This window comes from Montipora foliosa, chromosome 1, assembly GCF_036669935.1.
Source record: "Montipora foliosa isolate CH-2021 chromosome 1, ASM3666993v2, whole genome shotgun sequence".
Lineage (NCBI taxonomy): Eukaryota > Metazoa > Cnidaria > Anthozoa > Scleractinia > Acroporidae > Montipora > Montipora foliosa.
In genome coordinates, this window is record NC_090869.1 from 20,444,122 (window position 1) to 20,456,621 (window position 12,500).

At 39.1% G+C, this 12,500-nt stretch overlaps 2 protein-coding genes and 1 pseudogene across 4 annotated transcripts in view; 1 reads left to right on the plus strand and 2 right to left on the minus strand.

The window, feature by feature from the left end:
• Positions 1–7,131, plus strand: part of LOC137992534 (unconventional prefoldin RPB5 interactor-like) — an 18,544-nt gene extending 11,413 nt beyond the window's left edge. For 2 of the 3 annotated variants that reach the window (XM_068837904.1, XM_068837921.1), the window contains exons 6-10: positions 1,498–1,561; positions 1,872–2,332; positions 4,357–4,569; positions 6,488–6,556; positions 7,048–7,131. In XM_068837904.1, the coding sequence (XP_068694005.1) occupies positions 1,498–1,561; positions 1,872–2,332; positions 4,357–4,569; positions 6,488–6,556; positions 7,048–7,113 (873 nt within the window). In that variant the 3' untranslated portion in view covers positions 7,114–7,131. The remainder of the gene's footprint in view (positions 1–1,497; positions 1,562–1,871; positions 2,333–4,356; positions 4,570–6,487; positions 6,557–7,047) is intronic. The other variant, XM_068837912.1, reaches the window with a different exon arrangement.
• On the minus strand, positions 7,126–10,098 carry LOC138011013 (tetratricopeptide repeat protein 28-like; annotated as a pseudogene).
• A 488-nt stretch (positions 10,099–10,586) lies between these two features.
• Positions 10,587–12,500, minus strand: part of LOC137992550 (large ribosomal subunit protein uL3-like) — a 12,217-nt gene continuing 10,303 nt past the window's right edge. The window contains exon 7 of the mRNA XM_068837931.1: positions 10,587–12,088. Within this exon, the coding sequence (XP_068694032.1) occupies positions 11,852–12,088 (237 nt within the window). The 3' untranslated portion in view covers positions 10,587–11,851. The remainder of the gene's footprint in view (positions 12,089–12,500) is intronic.

The window sequence follows — 12,500 nt, forward strand, 5'->3', positions numbered from 1 at the left end:
GCAATAGATCGCATATTAATTCTTGAATATTAATTAGCTGGACCCCCAAAATTTTGAAATGGACCCCCAAATTTTTCAAAAAGGGGTCCAGAGGACCCCCAAATTTGAAAACCTGGATACATCTCTGCTGGTAAATAACTCTTTTTTTCTCTCTCTCTCTACCCCTTCCTCTCTGAAATCACTTTTTAAATTGTTGACTCGCAGCGCGCTTGATAGTGAATGTAGTATTAAAGCGACTTACAAACTGAAAGAGAAATATTTTTATTTGAATTCTATTTCCAAACCTCATGTCTTATAAAAAGTTACTTCTGTATGTAAACGGATTCGGTGTCAAAAAATGGAAATTAAAGGTCTATGACAAAAACTCTAGGTTTTCACAAGGCACAGGACACAACTATCACACAAACAAAAAAGACTTAACCTTAACAGAACGGAAAAATGAAACTTTAGCTCAACGATTCCTCGTACTGACAAAATAAATGGCTACTTTCCAACTTGCATGTACTTCGCCCGAACCAAAGGAGAGCGGAAACTGGAGCCTAACCTTGCAGTAAGCCACGTGACACGCGGACAAACAAATTCCGCGGTCGACAGCATAGTGTGGCTTTCACACTTCGTGTAAGCCACACAAAAATGCATGCAAAGTAGATTGTGACGTCAAATCAGGAATAGACCCACTCCCCTTCTGACTCGGTCATGAACAAAAGATGCTTGGATTTTCGCAACTTTCGAAGCCTATAAAATGGCAGAATTTGTTAGAAAAAGGAAAAATGTCCACAAATGGATGCAACGATTCATTTTAGTGATAAAAATATTTTGGGGTTAGGGGCACTTTAAAGAGTAATTTTATGCTTATTGGAGAAATACATGTAGTAGCCTCATTTTACAGGGTTGAATTCCAGCAAAGGGGATCACCTCATGTACATGCATTATTTTGGGTATCTAGTTGCGTATGAGAGTCCCCTGTGCTGTTATATCACACTGACTAATGCATAAAGAAAACTTCAGCCTGCCAATTTTAACCTGTTGACTCCCAGGGGTTCCCCATTGACCTAGTAAAATCATCTGGGGTTAAACAGAGTAAAATACTAAGTATGGCCGGTTAAAGCCAGTTTTGGAGTCAAAGGGTTAAACGATTGTGGTAACTTTCATATCCACGAGTAACCACAGTGGCACTTTGATTGTGTAAGTGGAATGAATTTGGGGTTGGGTGTAGACAAGTTTAGGGGTGTCCAGACTATGTGAATCAGTGGTACTGTAATATGGCCTTCAACAAGAATGACTCTTGTTTGCTTAAGATCTTGAAATGCTGTATGGTTTGCTGCATAATTTGATGATGAGAAAATTATTGTAATTCCATGCTTACACTGAGCAATCATGATGAGCTCTTGTTTCTGAAAATTATGCAGCATAACATGGTGCCATTGAATATGCGGAAGCTTGAACATGATCCATAATTTATAGCTTTAAAACTTCTATTGTTATTTTCATCATCAGGAAAAATCAGACATTAAAGAAATCAAGGAAAACCTCTCACAGCAAGATGAAGAAAGGCTGTTAAGTATGAAAACAACTTTAGCTTACCTTTTTGTAACTTCCATGTCTCAAGGTTTGTGAATCATTATCTTTTTGTTTCAAGTCAAAGACAGTTGGGCTTAAAATACAGGATTCTTTTATAATGATTACTCAAAGTGAAGACATGATCATAATTATTATTATTACACGTCTTATAATTGTGATCTTGCAAGAGCTAAAGTAGGGAAAAGCAACATTAAAATGTCTCCTTTAAGGGACTGATAAGCAACTGTTTGATTTTTGTTTTCTTACATTTAGAAGCATCTTTGCTTGATTTTTTTGTTATTGTCTTGCAGATAGAGGTGTTCGAAAGGCTCATCCAAAAGCTGAAAGGTTTGGAGGCTGCAAAAAGGTGGAAGGACTGAAACAGCTTGGGAAGAAGAAAACAGTGAAGGGGAAAATGACTACGCCCCCTTCTGGTGAAGTTTTGTCTTTGCTTGCGAGGCTAGATGAACTGGAAAAGAAGGAAACTGCAAATGCAGAGCTTGATCAGTTAGATGATTTTGATGAAAATGAAAAAAGTACACCTTTTGACAATGATGTTAGATGGGAGCAGCCATCAACAGACAAAGACAAGAAGAGTTCATCAAAAAGAATCAAGTGGAAAGATTGTGTTAGCAAAAAAGTCAATGAGAAGAACGGTGATGATTCTGATGATGACAGTAGTGGTGATGAAAACGATGACAATGGCGATGATGATGATGTCACAACTATCACTGTCAAGTTCAGTTCATTGTGTAAATCAATCCCCCTTGAGGTTAGCAATATTTTTAACGAGGCTTAGATTACAGTAAAATTAATGTACTTTTTGGAAGAAAAACCCAAGTTAATCCTTCAATCCAGGAGTTTCACAAGGTTTTGTTAGGGAAAGGGGGGAGAGTGAGATGGTTTTCTGGACCTAAGTACTTGTATTTTTGTTTTTATTTTTTTGCAGTTAAGGGTTACTATTTGTCGGTTATTTCCTTTAATTGGCCGACTCTAGAATTACACCAATATGGAGTTTAATCTTTTGTTGAAAAAGGGAGTCAGCAGTGATTGTATCCACTCTATAAGTTCCCATTCAACAACATGCTTAATCCCTGAAAAGTAAAAGGTGAAACCGTTTAAGGTGGCTGGAACCAGTTTCACCACTTTTAGAGACCTTGTTATTAGATAGGTTATAACTACTATACTGTATCACGTAACAGCAATGTTATGGTACCACATCAAACACCAATTATTGCTTAACGAAATGCGCTCACAATTTTGACGTAATAGGTTACTATGGCAACATGAAAGCTCTCCAAAAACACCCTATATTTCGTGTTTACTCGCTTATACCTTAAAAATGAACTCGGTGACCCCCATTTTTTATTGTAAAATAGTAATTAGCAATTTGAGATAGGACTATCTGCAAAGTTAAAAAAAATTCTTGGGAGCCAATTCAGAGCTACCTTAAATTTTCGAAAATTTAAGATAGCGTTTCAGTCTATACTGTACATGTACATGTATTTCAGCCTGACCTGAAGGTTTTTCTCGAGGTTCTCCTCCCTAATCAAAAATTGTCTCGCAGCAAATTACATCTTGCTGTGGTGCTGTGCTTCAAGGTCTTACATGGACCATGTATATGTACATGTACATGTACCGTAGTTATTCGGTTATAAGGCGCACGGTTTTTTCAAGAAAAATCTGTCTTTGGGTGGCGAGTTAGTGCTAAAATTGGGGTGCGTCTTATAGCCAAGTATTTTCGCGCAATAAAATCTTAAGATCACAGTTTGAGAAGAACTTGCAGTTTAAACAACACAAGAAAAGGACACTAGTTGTCAATTTAAAAAAAGAATAGCGCTTTTAGAGACCTTTAGAACACTAAACGACGTCAAGAGAAAAGTAAACAAACGGAAATTAATAGCACGTGCTCAGTAACGTGATACCCATGAAAACAACACAATCGGTTGAACCTTGAATTCCGAGAATCGTGTTTGTCGCTCGCATGAAAAGTTTCTTCTCTGAAAAAACAGTGTGGAGATAAAACATACCTTCTTCATTCATCCAGCCTTTCTTGTGCACTGAAGGTTGCATCCTTGGTGGCGTGTTGATATTCAGCTGTCGAACACCTTTGAATATGACTTTCGGTGGGAGTTTATCGCCGTTCGCTTTCGCTTGAAGTCTGAAGTCTGAACTCTGACTATTTATTACGTCGGAAGGTTCAAATAAAAGTGTATGCGTTGTATGTTATGATTTTCAGGTGTCAACTTTTAGCTTTTGTTTTTGCGTATATCATTAAACGTGTGACTTTTTCATTTTGTTTACGTTACCAAAAAGAGTTCGCATGCCAATTGTGTAAGGATAATTGTTCTCAAATTCATCACATCCTTTTGATAACTCTCAATTTTCGGGTGCGTCTTATAACCGAGTATTTTCGCGTAATTTTCAGTTTGAGAACTTAGCTTGATTAAATTGCAAAGTTTGGGGTGCGTCTTATAACCGAGTGCGCCTTATAACCGAATAACTACGGTATATGCTTGCAAGCCATTAAATAAATAGAAAAGATCTTGTTGAGCATGCCCTTTGCAGTGAGTCCCTAATTAAACACAAGGAAGGGTGGTTAGTGGTTTCTGTTTCTTTCTTCCTTTTTTCTTTCTTTCCAAAACACTGCAATAACACTCGTGGACACTTTCTTCTCGGTTGAGTCAAGCTGTGAAGGAATCGATTTGTAGTCTTAAGCCATAAAGGTACATGTATGCAAGTATTGGCTTCATCATACGCATGTCCGATTGAACATGTTGTGTTTTACTGTTCCAGAATCAGGAAGGAATTTCCGGTGAAGAGGCAGTCATTACCCCAGCCGATATTTATTCCCAGTTTACTCCTAAACAGGAGTTGAAATCTATTCTAAAGAAACCTTGTATCGAAGAGAAAGAGCAACAAAACTGGGACAAAGTGCCTTCAACACGACAAGCTGTGATCACCACGAAGGAGTCAGAGAAAGAAAAGGAGGAATTTAACTTTCCGAAGGTAAGGCTCTAATACTTTCCTTAGAAAAAGGATTCAAAGTGAGCTTATGATTGACGGAATCCCTTTTTTCTAGATTATAATAATTATTATTGTGCAGCCAAAGTATGTTTAATCAAGTCAAAAATAATGATCAAAGTTGTTTGAGTGGGCAATAATATTGCTTTGAATTATCACTTGATTTGCCACACAAAAAGAAAAGAAAAGCCATTTAAAGCATTTACTACGAAAACACTGCATGGATGCTTCTAATAGCTTGTAACATTAGGCTTCCTCATTAAGGTTTTGTTGGCTCAAAAAAGTAATAATGATAGCTATAAGAAAAAGACCGGTTGGATACACTGAAAGGAACATTGTTCCCAAATCATTCTGCAGTGAAACAAGAACAAATCATCGTCAACTGACCTAATGGCCTGGCCAAAGGCTCGCAACATTTCAATCCAACATCTTGCAACATTGTTGGGCACAACATCTTTGATATGTTGCAACATGTTGGATTAAATTTGAAAAAGGTCAAATTTTTCGTGCAACATTTTGGTCGTTGCACGATGTTGTACTTGTTTGGCCACGTTCTCGCAACACTGTTGCACTAGGGCATGCGCACTTGGTCCACTTGTTGCGTGCCAGGGCCCAGGGGCACGTAAACATTGACATGTTGCATTGGAAATGCTGCGTGCGTTTGGCCAGTCCGTTCAACATATGCTGCAACATCATGCAACAATGTTGCTTTGAAATGTTGCGAGCGTTTGGCCAGGCCGTAAAGCTCTCAAATGAGGTATAATGTGTCTGGAAATCTAAACAATAAGGAAGCTACTCTCCCTTGCAGTGTGTTTAAAATGTATATTGTAACTAAAGCACAAACAAAGGGGAATGTACAGAAAAAGTAGGGACAGATGCTGTCAAGTGACCTTGAAACTGCGAGAAACACCTTATAAATTATTGCACATATATCTGATCTTATTATTCATCACATTGTGACAAATCTGGTCATAGCACGCTCAATATTCGTTGTGCGTACTCAACGTATATCCTGCGATTATACGTAATCTTGTGTGTCGCGGAGAAAAATAGTAGTTTTTCCAGCTTTTTTTATAATAAATGTAAAACATTGTGCTTTGTCATCAATGTGTTAAATAATAAAACAATTATCCTGGTCAATCTTGCGGAATATCGCCTGATTTTAGCCCACTCGGCTTACGGCCTCGTCGCCAAAGTATCAAGCGATATTTGGCGCGATTTCGCAGGATACAGTAATTGTTAAATAGTCGTGTGCACTTCCAAAGTAACTCACACAACAAATACCATCGCATCCGTTTAAGAACTAATAGCATTCTTTCCTAACATGAGAAAATAACTTACTGAAAGGAAAGTAACAAACTGCAATAAAGCTGAAGTGAAGTCACCCTTAAAGTGCCCCTGTGACTACTGTGAAAAAAAAGGAAGTAATTTTTTTGATCACAGGGGCACTTCAACCATTCTTGGTGATAAGGTTTATTTTTTGGTTGCTTGGTTTAGTGATGAGAACTTAATTATTCCATGCTTATTCTGAGAGCTTACAGTTCAAAGCAGATACTTGTTTTCTGAAAACTAAGCAACCAATTCCTTCTCAAGGGGAAAAGGGTGTATTGCATGGTGATTTGTTACATAGTTAACTTAATTCTGCCATTTCCATGCACTGAGTAATACTTGTATCATGAAGTAGGTACATCAGAGTTTTCTTAGGATAGAAATTAGCTTAGCTTTATCTCCTTGCTCTCAGTTGTTGCCTTTTCGTTCTTTAATGCATTCTACGTTTTTTCCATTTATTGGCAAACACTGATTCAAATCCCAAGCTCTTTTTAAATAGTCACCTATTATTGTATTTGTCTTGGTAGTACCATATGCCAGGATGTTGAACTGACATTAAATCTTCTGTACGCAGGCGTTTACCGGAACCATTGTTGAAAAGCCTCTTGCTCATCAAGAACAGCAGAATTCTAGTGCCTCTCAGGTACAGTACATGTACGTTTTTCTGATGAACCAGTGGTTGTTAAAACAACATTACTGTCCTCTTGGATTGCTAGTTCGCTTTATACAATCAAAGCATTGATTGGTTTGGTTGAGAGAATTTGTGTAGTCTGGTTTGTGGCATGTAAACCAACATTAATGAGGACATAGTTTTTCAGCGAGTGATTAAAAGGGAAACTTTACATTACAGACTTGTCCGAATGGGTTTTTTTGAGGATTAATGGGATCTTGAGTGCTTGATCTTGAACTCGGACATGGCCTATTGCCATGAACATATCACATTCAATTTACAAACATCACTTGAACCAGGCTCATAAAGTGCATTCGAAACCTTGTGGAAGATTTCATAGGGTCAGGAAAGTAGATTCGCGGTTGTGGAGAAGGGACCTTGACACAGGAACAGTTGTCAATCTGTACTTTCTGTTTCCAATCCATTCTGCATTGACACCATTTTACTTTGTTGTTTTTGTTCAGATGAGCACATCCGACGCTGGAAAGAAACCTTCCAGATTTAAAGCATCAAGACAAAAGCATCAATAAAATAGAATTATTTTTCAAGCTGATTTTGTGTTTTAATCATTTGCAACTGTAGGCATTTTGTGCGCGTAACCTTCTTTGATTGGGCTATTCCTGGTGTCAGTTATTAAGGTGTGCAAGAGTAAGAACTGATAGTAATCTCTAACAGTTTTAAAACTTAAATGCTCTTTCTCTGATTAGTTTGATGTCTTCATCTGTGAAAATCACATCTTCTCCAATGACTTGAAAGGGAGCCCAGTTGCAAATGTCCTTTAATTGTTCATTCCCTTGCATAAGCAGCATGCACTGCTGTAATGCCTTGCATACGGACAGGTTTTTTGGTAGAGGTAATTGTAAAACAGTTCCATGAAAGACATCGTTGCACCGTCGTCGATAGGGAGTTCTAAGAAACGACAACGGCTACGACGACGCCAAAAAGAATTAATATCATTGGTTAAAAGAAACAAAATGATCGTGCTGCACGTGCGGCACGCATTTTTGAACATTTGTCTCCCGTACTCGTCAAAACTACTACGTGAAATGACCAAATTTGAGGTTTTGACGACAGCGTGGACAAACTACAGTGAATCTTTCAGTCTCTCTCCTCAAAAACCAACATTTGACTTGTTGTGTTGATTGTTAATTTCACTTTAGAGCGGTTTTCAATTGAGTGTCGAAAGTAATTAGATAATTACTTTGGTTTATGATTACTTCACTCAGTGATTGGTTCAAATTTCTCTCGCTGAGTTTTCCAACCAATCAGAAGTGAAACCAAAACCAATCGTGGCTCGCGCGTGCACATTTTCCCGCGCTTTGTGTCGGCTACATGTAATTACTTTAGAGTTTTGATTGGTTTACTGGATTGTCTCCTTCCTTTTTGATTGGCCAAAGTAATTACTTTGGTTTTGGTTTTACGACACTCAATTGAAACTCGCTCTACAGTGTCCCCAATTAGTGCTCCAGCAATAAATCTACTAGACACTTAAAATAAAGTTCCTTTCCTTTCCTTTTCTCTTTACTTCAAATCCGTCCGTACCAATCCAGTTGTAGGACACTTCGCACATATTGTATAGTACAAACAAGATTGAATAATCCCGAAATACTTAGAATAGCTCAAACGTATATTTTGAAGTGACGTTTTCGTCCCCGTAGCCGTCGTGGTTTCTTAAACTCCCTAATAGCCCACAGCGTCACAACTACTGACCTATCCCGGCCCCCAAGAATGAGCGGACTATCCCAACCGCTCCTTCAGCCCGGATATCTCCTCTGGCACTTTGGCAGCAACTGAGAACAACCAAACTTGCTCGCAGGCTTGACTCGGCAATGTCAGAGCAGGTCAGCATATACTCTTCCTCTGATGGGAGGCGATTAACTCGAGTGACGTCAGGGTTTGGCGCAAGAAAGATCTCGCCTCGGCCCGAATCTCGTGGGCTGCGATATGAATTACGCTCGCTCTCACCAAATGGTTTATAAATCGGGATTTTGTGGCATGGTTTCCCATTAAGGCTGTGGTATGGAGGTAGGAGGCTACCTTGGCCTCCTCCCGGGCTCCAGGGAGATTGCATGGGTGAATTTACTTTACCCATTCTACAGACGCGTCCATTCTTACCGACAACGAGGGCGCCACCCACGGGTGCTGCTTTGGGATGTTCGGTGATGATAGCCAAGTTGTTCAAGGAAGTACAAATCTGGATGCTGTACTTTTGTGAGAGGAACAGTCCTGTTCCATCTACCAGCGCGGAGAATGGCAAACATTAGAGAAACAGCTCAGGGATGATCAACAGCTTGTCCTTTAATGTGATGCTCGACTGGCTTAATCAAGATATCATAAAGCCGACGAAGTGAGCAAGAAGGATTGCGCAAACCTAATGGTTTAACTGCTACGCTGCGAATTGCTTTCCTGATTTCTTCGGCACTGGGAGATGTCCTCAAAGCTGTATTTTACGGGCGCTTGTATTGACCTGTCTTACAACTGTGCTTCCCTCCGAAACTCCTTGTTTGATCTCGGCCAGAGATCGTTCCACAAGCTCGATTAGAGACTCTTAGTCCCCTCCATCATTTGGCCACTTCGTTACGTTGAGATCTGGTCAATTCAAAACCCACGTGAAAACGTTTCTGTCAATTACAGAGTTGAAAATTGTGGTTAATGCTCTGTCTTCTCGCAACTTATTCACCAATTTGGTGACGTGCGATGCTCCCTTGTTGTGACTTTCAATTTTTTTGTATTCTCCTTTAACTTCAAACTTGTGGAAAAGTTGTTTCCATCGAAGGTTTTTCCTCTCCCTTCCTCGCGCTCGTTCTCAGATCAACGGCGCATGCGTAAACAAACTGACTTCCGGTTTGAGAAAAAGCTAAATTTCCGGCGGTCATTGGGTTTACAAAAGTTGAAAACTGACCAAAATAATGCCAAATTCTCTCAAATTACTTAACCATTACATCCTTAGCAACGCACCCCCAAAAATACGTCAGTGGGTCCTTAAGCCGCGCGTTTTTAAGACGTGGACGGCAACCGGAAGCGAGCTATTTTCACTTTTACTCCGGGGCACCCAACGAGAATATTGTTCAAAACCACTGAAAAATACAGTTGTTAAACGTATTTTAGTATTTAAACGGTAGATATAGGCATATTTTTATCCCCTAAAAATTTTTCATCTGTTCGGATCTCCTAGCTGAAAGTCTAGTGATCTGAAAATTATAGGGATCAAAACTTATCTTTTCGAAAATTTCAGGCAGAAAAAAGGCTCCCGGAAATTCTAGGTGACCTTTTTAGGGTAAAAATCTGTTAAAACATGGGCAATTATACCATTTTTTAGATGTTTGAAAATCCTAGGACAGGCAGGCAAGCAAGAAATTTTACAACAAATGTTCCGAAAATTCTAGATCTCAAATCGTCTTCCGAACAGATATTTTCCGAAAATTGACGTTGGGTGTACCTTGCCTTTTCACAACCACATTCACATTGTAAGAACCGTGTCTGGTCCTCTTACATATAGGAAAAGGACTGATCATCTCGTCGTTTATTTTAGAATATTTATCCTGGCGGTCGAGGCTTTATGTTAACGATATTTACCCATGCTCCCAGATCTTTGATTTTTACCTATTTCCTGATGATACTAACTTGCTCAGTATATTCAAACAAAGATCTTAAGGATCTTGAAACAGTTGTTAATGAGGAACTCATAAAGTGAGTGATTGGTTGGATACAAACAAACTTTTTCTTAACACTAGTAAATCTAACTTTGTTATAATTCCATCCTTACCAACACAAACCAGACTGCACAATTCAATTGGAAATTTATAATAACGATTTAAAAAAAAAAGTGTACCACTAGAACAAAAAACGTTAGTGAAATTGGTGAAATATCTAGGAATTCTGATAGATAATAATCTCTCATGGAAGTATCATACTGATTATATCTCATCAAAAGTTAGTAAACCTGGCCCAGTGTATCTAAGTTTGAGTCTGCAGGCAAGCCAAATTGTCAGTAATTGCCAAATTAAAGTCAAGGGTCATCATGTAACTTTAATCAATGCATGACACAACACCAACATTTATTCGGTTTACTAAACCTAAAAACCATCTCCAGAAAGTGTTTGAGGCCAACAGTGATTTTTGGTAAAGGTTTTGAGCAGAGAAGCTGGCTGGCTGGCTGGCTTAGTAACTAAATGAGGATATTAATTTTATTTTATCAGTAATGTGCCACGATAATCGACAAAAACTCAAGTGCTCTTGGACAGGAGTTGATCCTGCGATCTTCCAATTACTTTCAGCTTGAATTACTAGTTAGGGGGCTCTGCCACTGAGCTAAACCAAAGTCGTGGTCAGCCAGGCCATCAAACTTGCAGGCATTCTCTACAGCAATGATTTATTGCGCATAACCTTTCGACCTCTGGAGCTCAGTTGGGTAGTGCGCAGCTTTCGGACCAAGAAGTTCTCTGTTTCGACTTAATTTCTTCTGATCCGTGTGGCTATAGCTTTAAATACCCGTAAAACGGAGCACTGACAGCGGGAGGATACCAGCCTCGAAGCTGAAGGAACTACCGACGTAAAATAAAGTGACTTTACCTTTACCTTTGCATCCTAGCAGTATGCATGGCCAAGTCTCCTGTAACTGAGTTGTTTCGCATCTCGGCTAGTAATAATATTGAAAGCTCATATTTTAGTATCTTGTTCAAGAGCACTCAAATCTTTTGCAATTTTGCCCAGTTTGTATTGATAAATAAATCCCTTTAGATTTGAAGTTGTATCAGTTTTGGTAAAACACGGACCTAGGTACGAACTTAAAAGAAATTCGGATGCTGTGTTTCTAATATTTATGATGATAATTCTGAATTCCATCTCTGTTATCTGCTCGAGTCGTGAAAATTCAAGCCCATTCTTGAAACTTCTCTGCTGAAATGCTTTCTTGCTGTGTGGTTGTCCTTAAATCTGCACATCTCGTTTGCATATTTTAGACTCCTGGTCCCAGTTGTTCGAAGGGTGGGTAGTGCTATCCACTGAGTAAATCATTATCCACCGGATAACTCAATTGGTTTTGTTAGTGCGAATAGCGGTGGATAGCGTTATTCACCTCTTGAACAACCGACGCTTGGGCTGTAAGTAGCGAAGCCCTCTCTCTTATTCTTTCCTTTTTTATTTCTTGCCGCAACTTCCCAAATTCTTGCACTTTGTTGAGGTTCATGAGTGCCCGATGTGACGTTTCACTCAGCCGATAGATACCAGACAATCAGACTTGGGAGTCCGAGAGTTGCATACGTTCTTCTAGCCCGATTCACTCTGCTTGTCCTTACTGAAGTAAATAGTCTCTTCAAACCGCTGTACATCATCTGCAAACAAATCCTCCGGGAGGGGATTGTCAGGATCTGGAAAATAAGTTGGGAATGGTGGGGGATGTTCATGTTTCTTCCAGGCATCGCCTATCACTATGAATCCTCCTTTCTTGCCTGGGCACTCACCGTGAATGTACAGAACATTATATTTGGTGTTGATGCGCAGAATCTGTAACAAAAAATGTTTACGCAGCTTTTAGCAATAAGCAAATTGACGGCCTATAGAGGAAATAGAGACCTATCCATGAAGACTGAAGTTAAACAGGCTTAGTGTTTAGCAGTATCGGTTGGCACAACTGAGGTGTTTTTGGATAAAAGTAAGCTTAACTAATGCGCTGGAGCCTCCATGTATTAAATTGATTTCCCTGAAAAAGATTTTTCAGATGTGGAAAAAAAAAAGTTACAAAATTGGGCGCGCATTTCATTAGGTGAATTACTGGATAGGAGGTTAGATATATAAGGTTTTGTTACGTCAATTCCTTAAAATTCTAACTTGCAGGGTGGTTAAATTGCACCAGCAACATTTTTCATCGTAACCATGACAATTAATGGTAAATGACTCGGGGATGGAAGCGGAATAA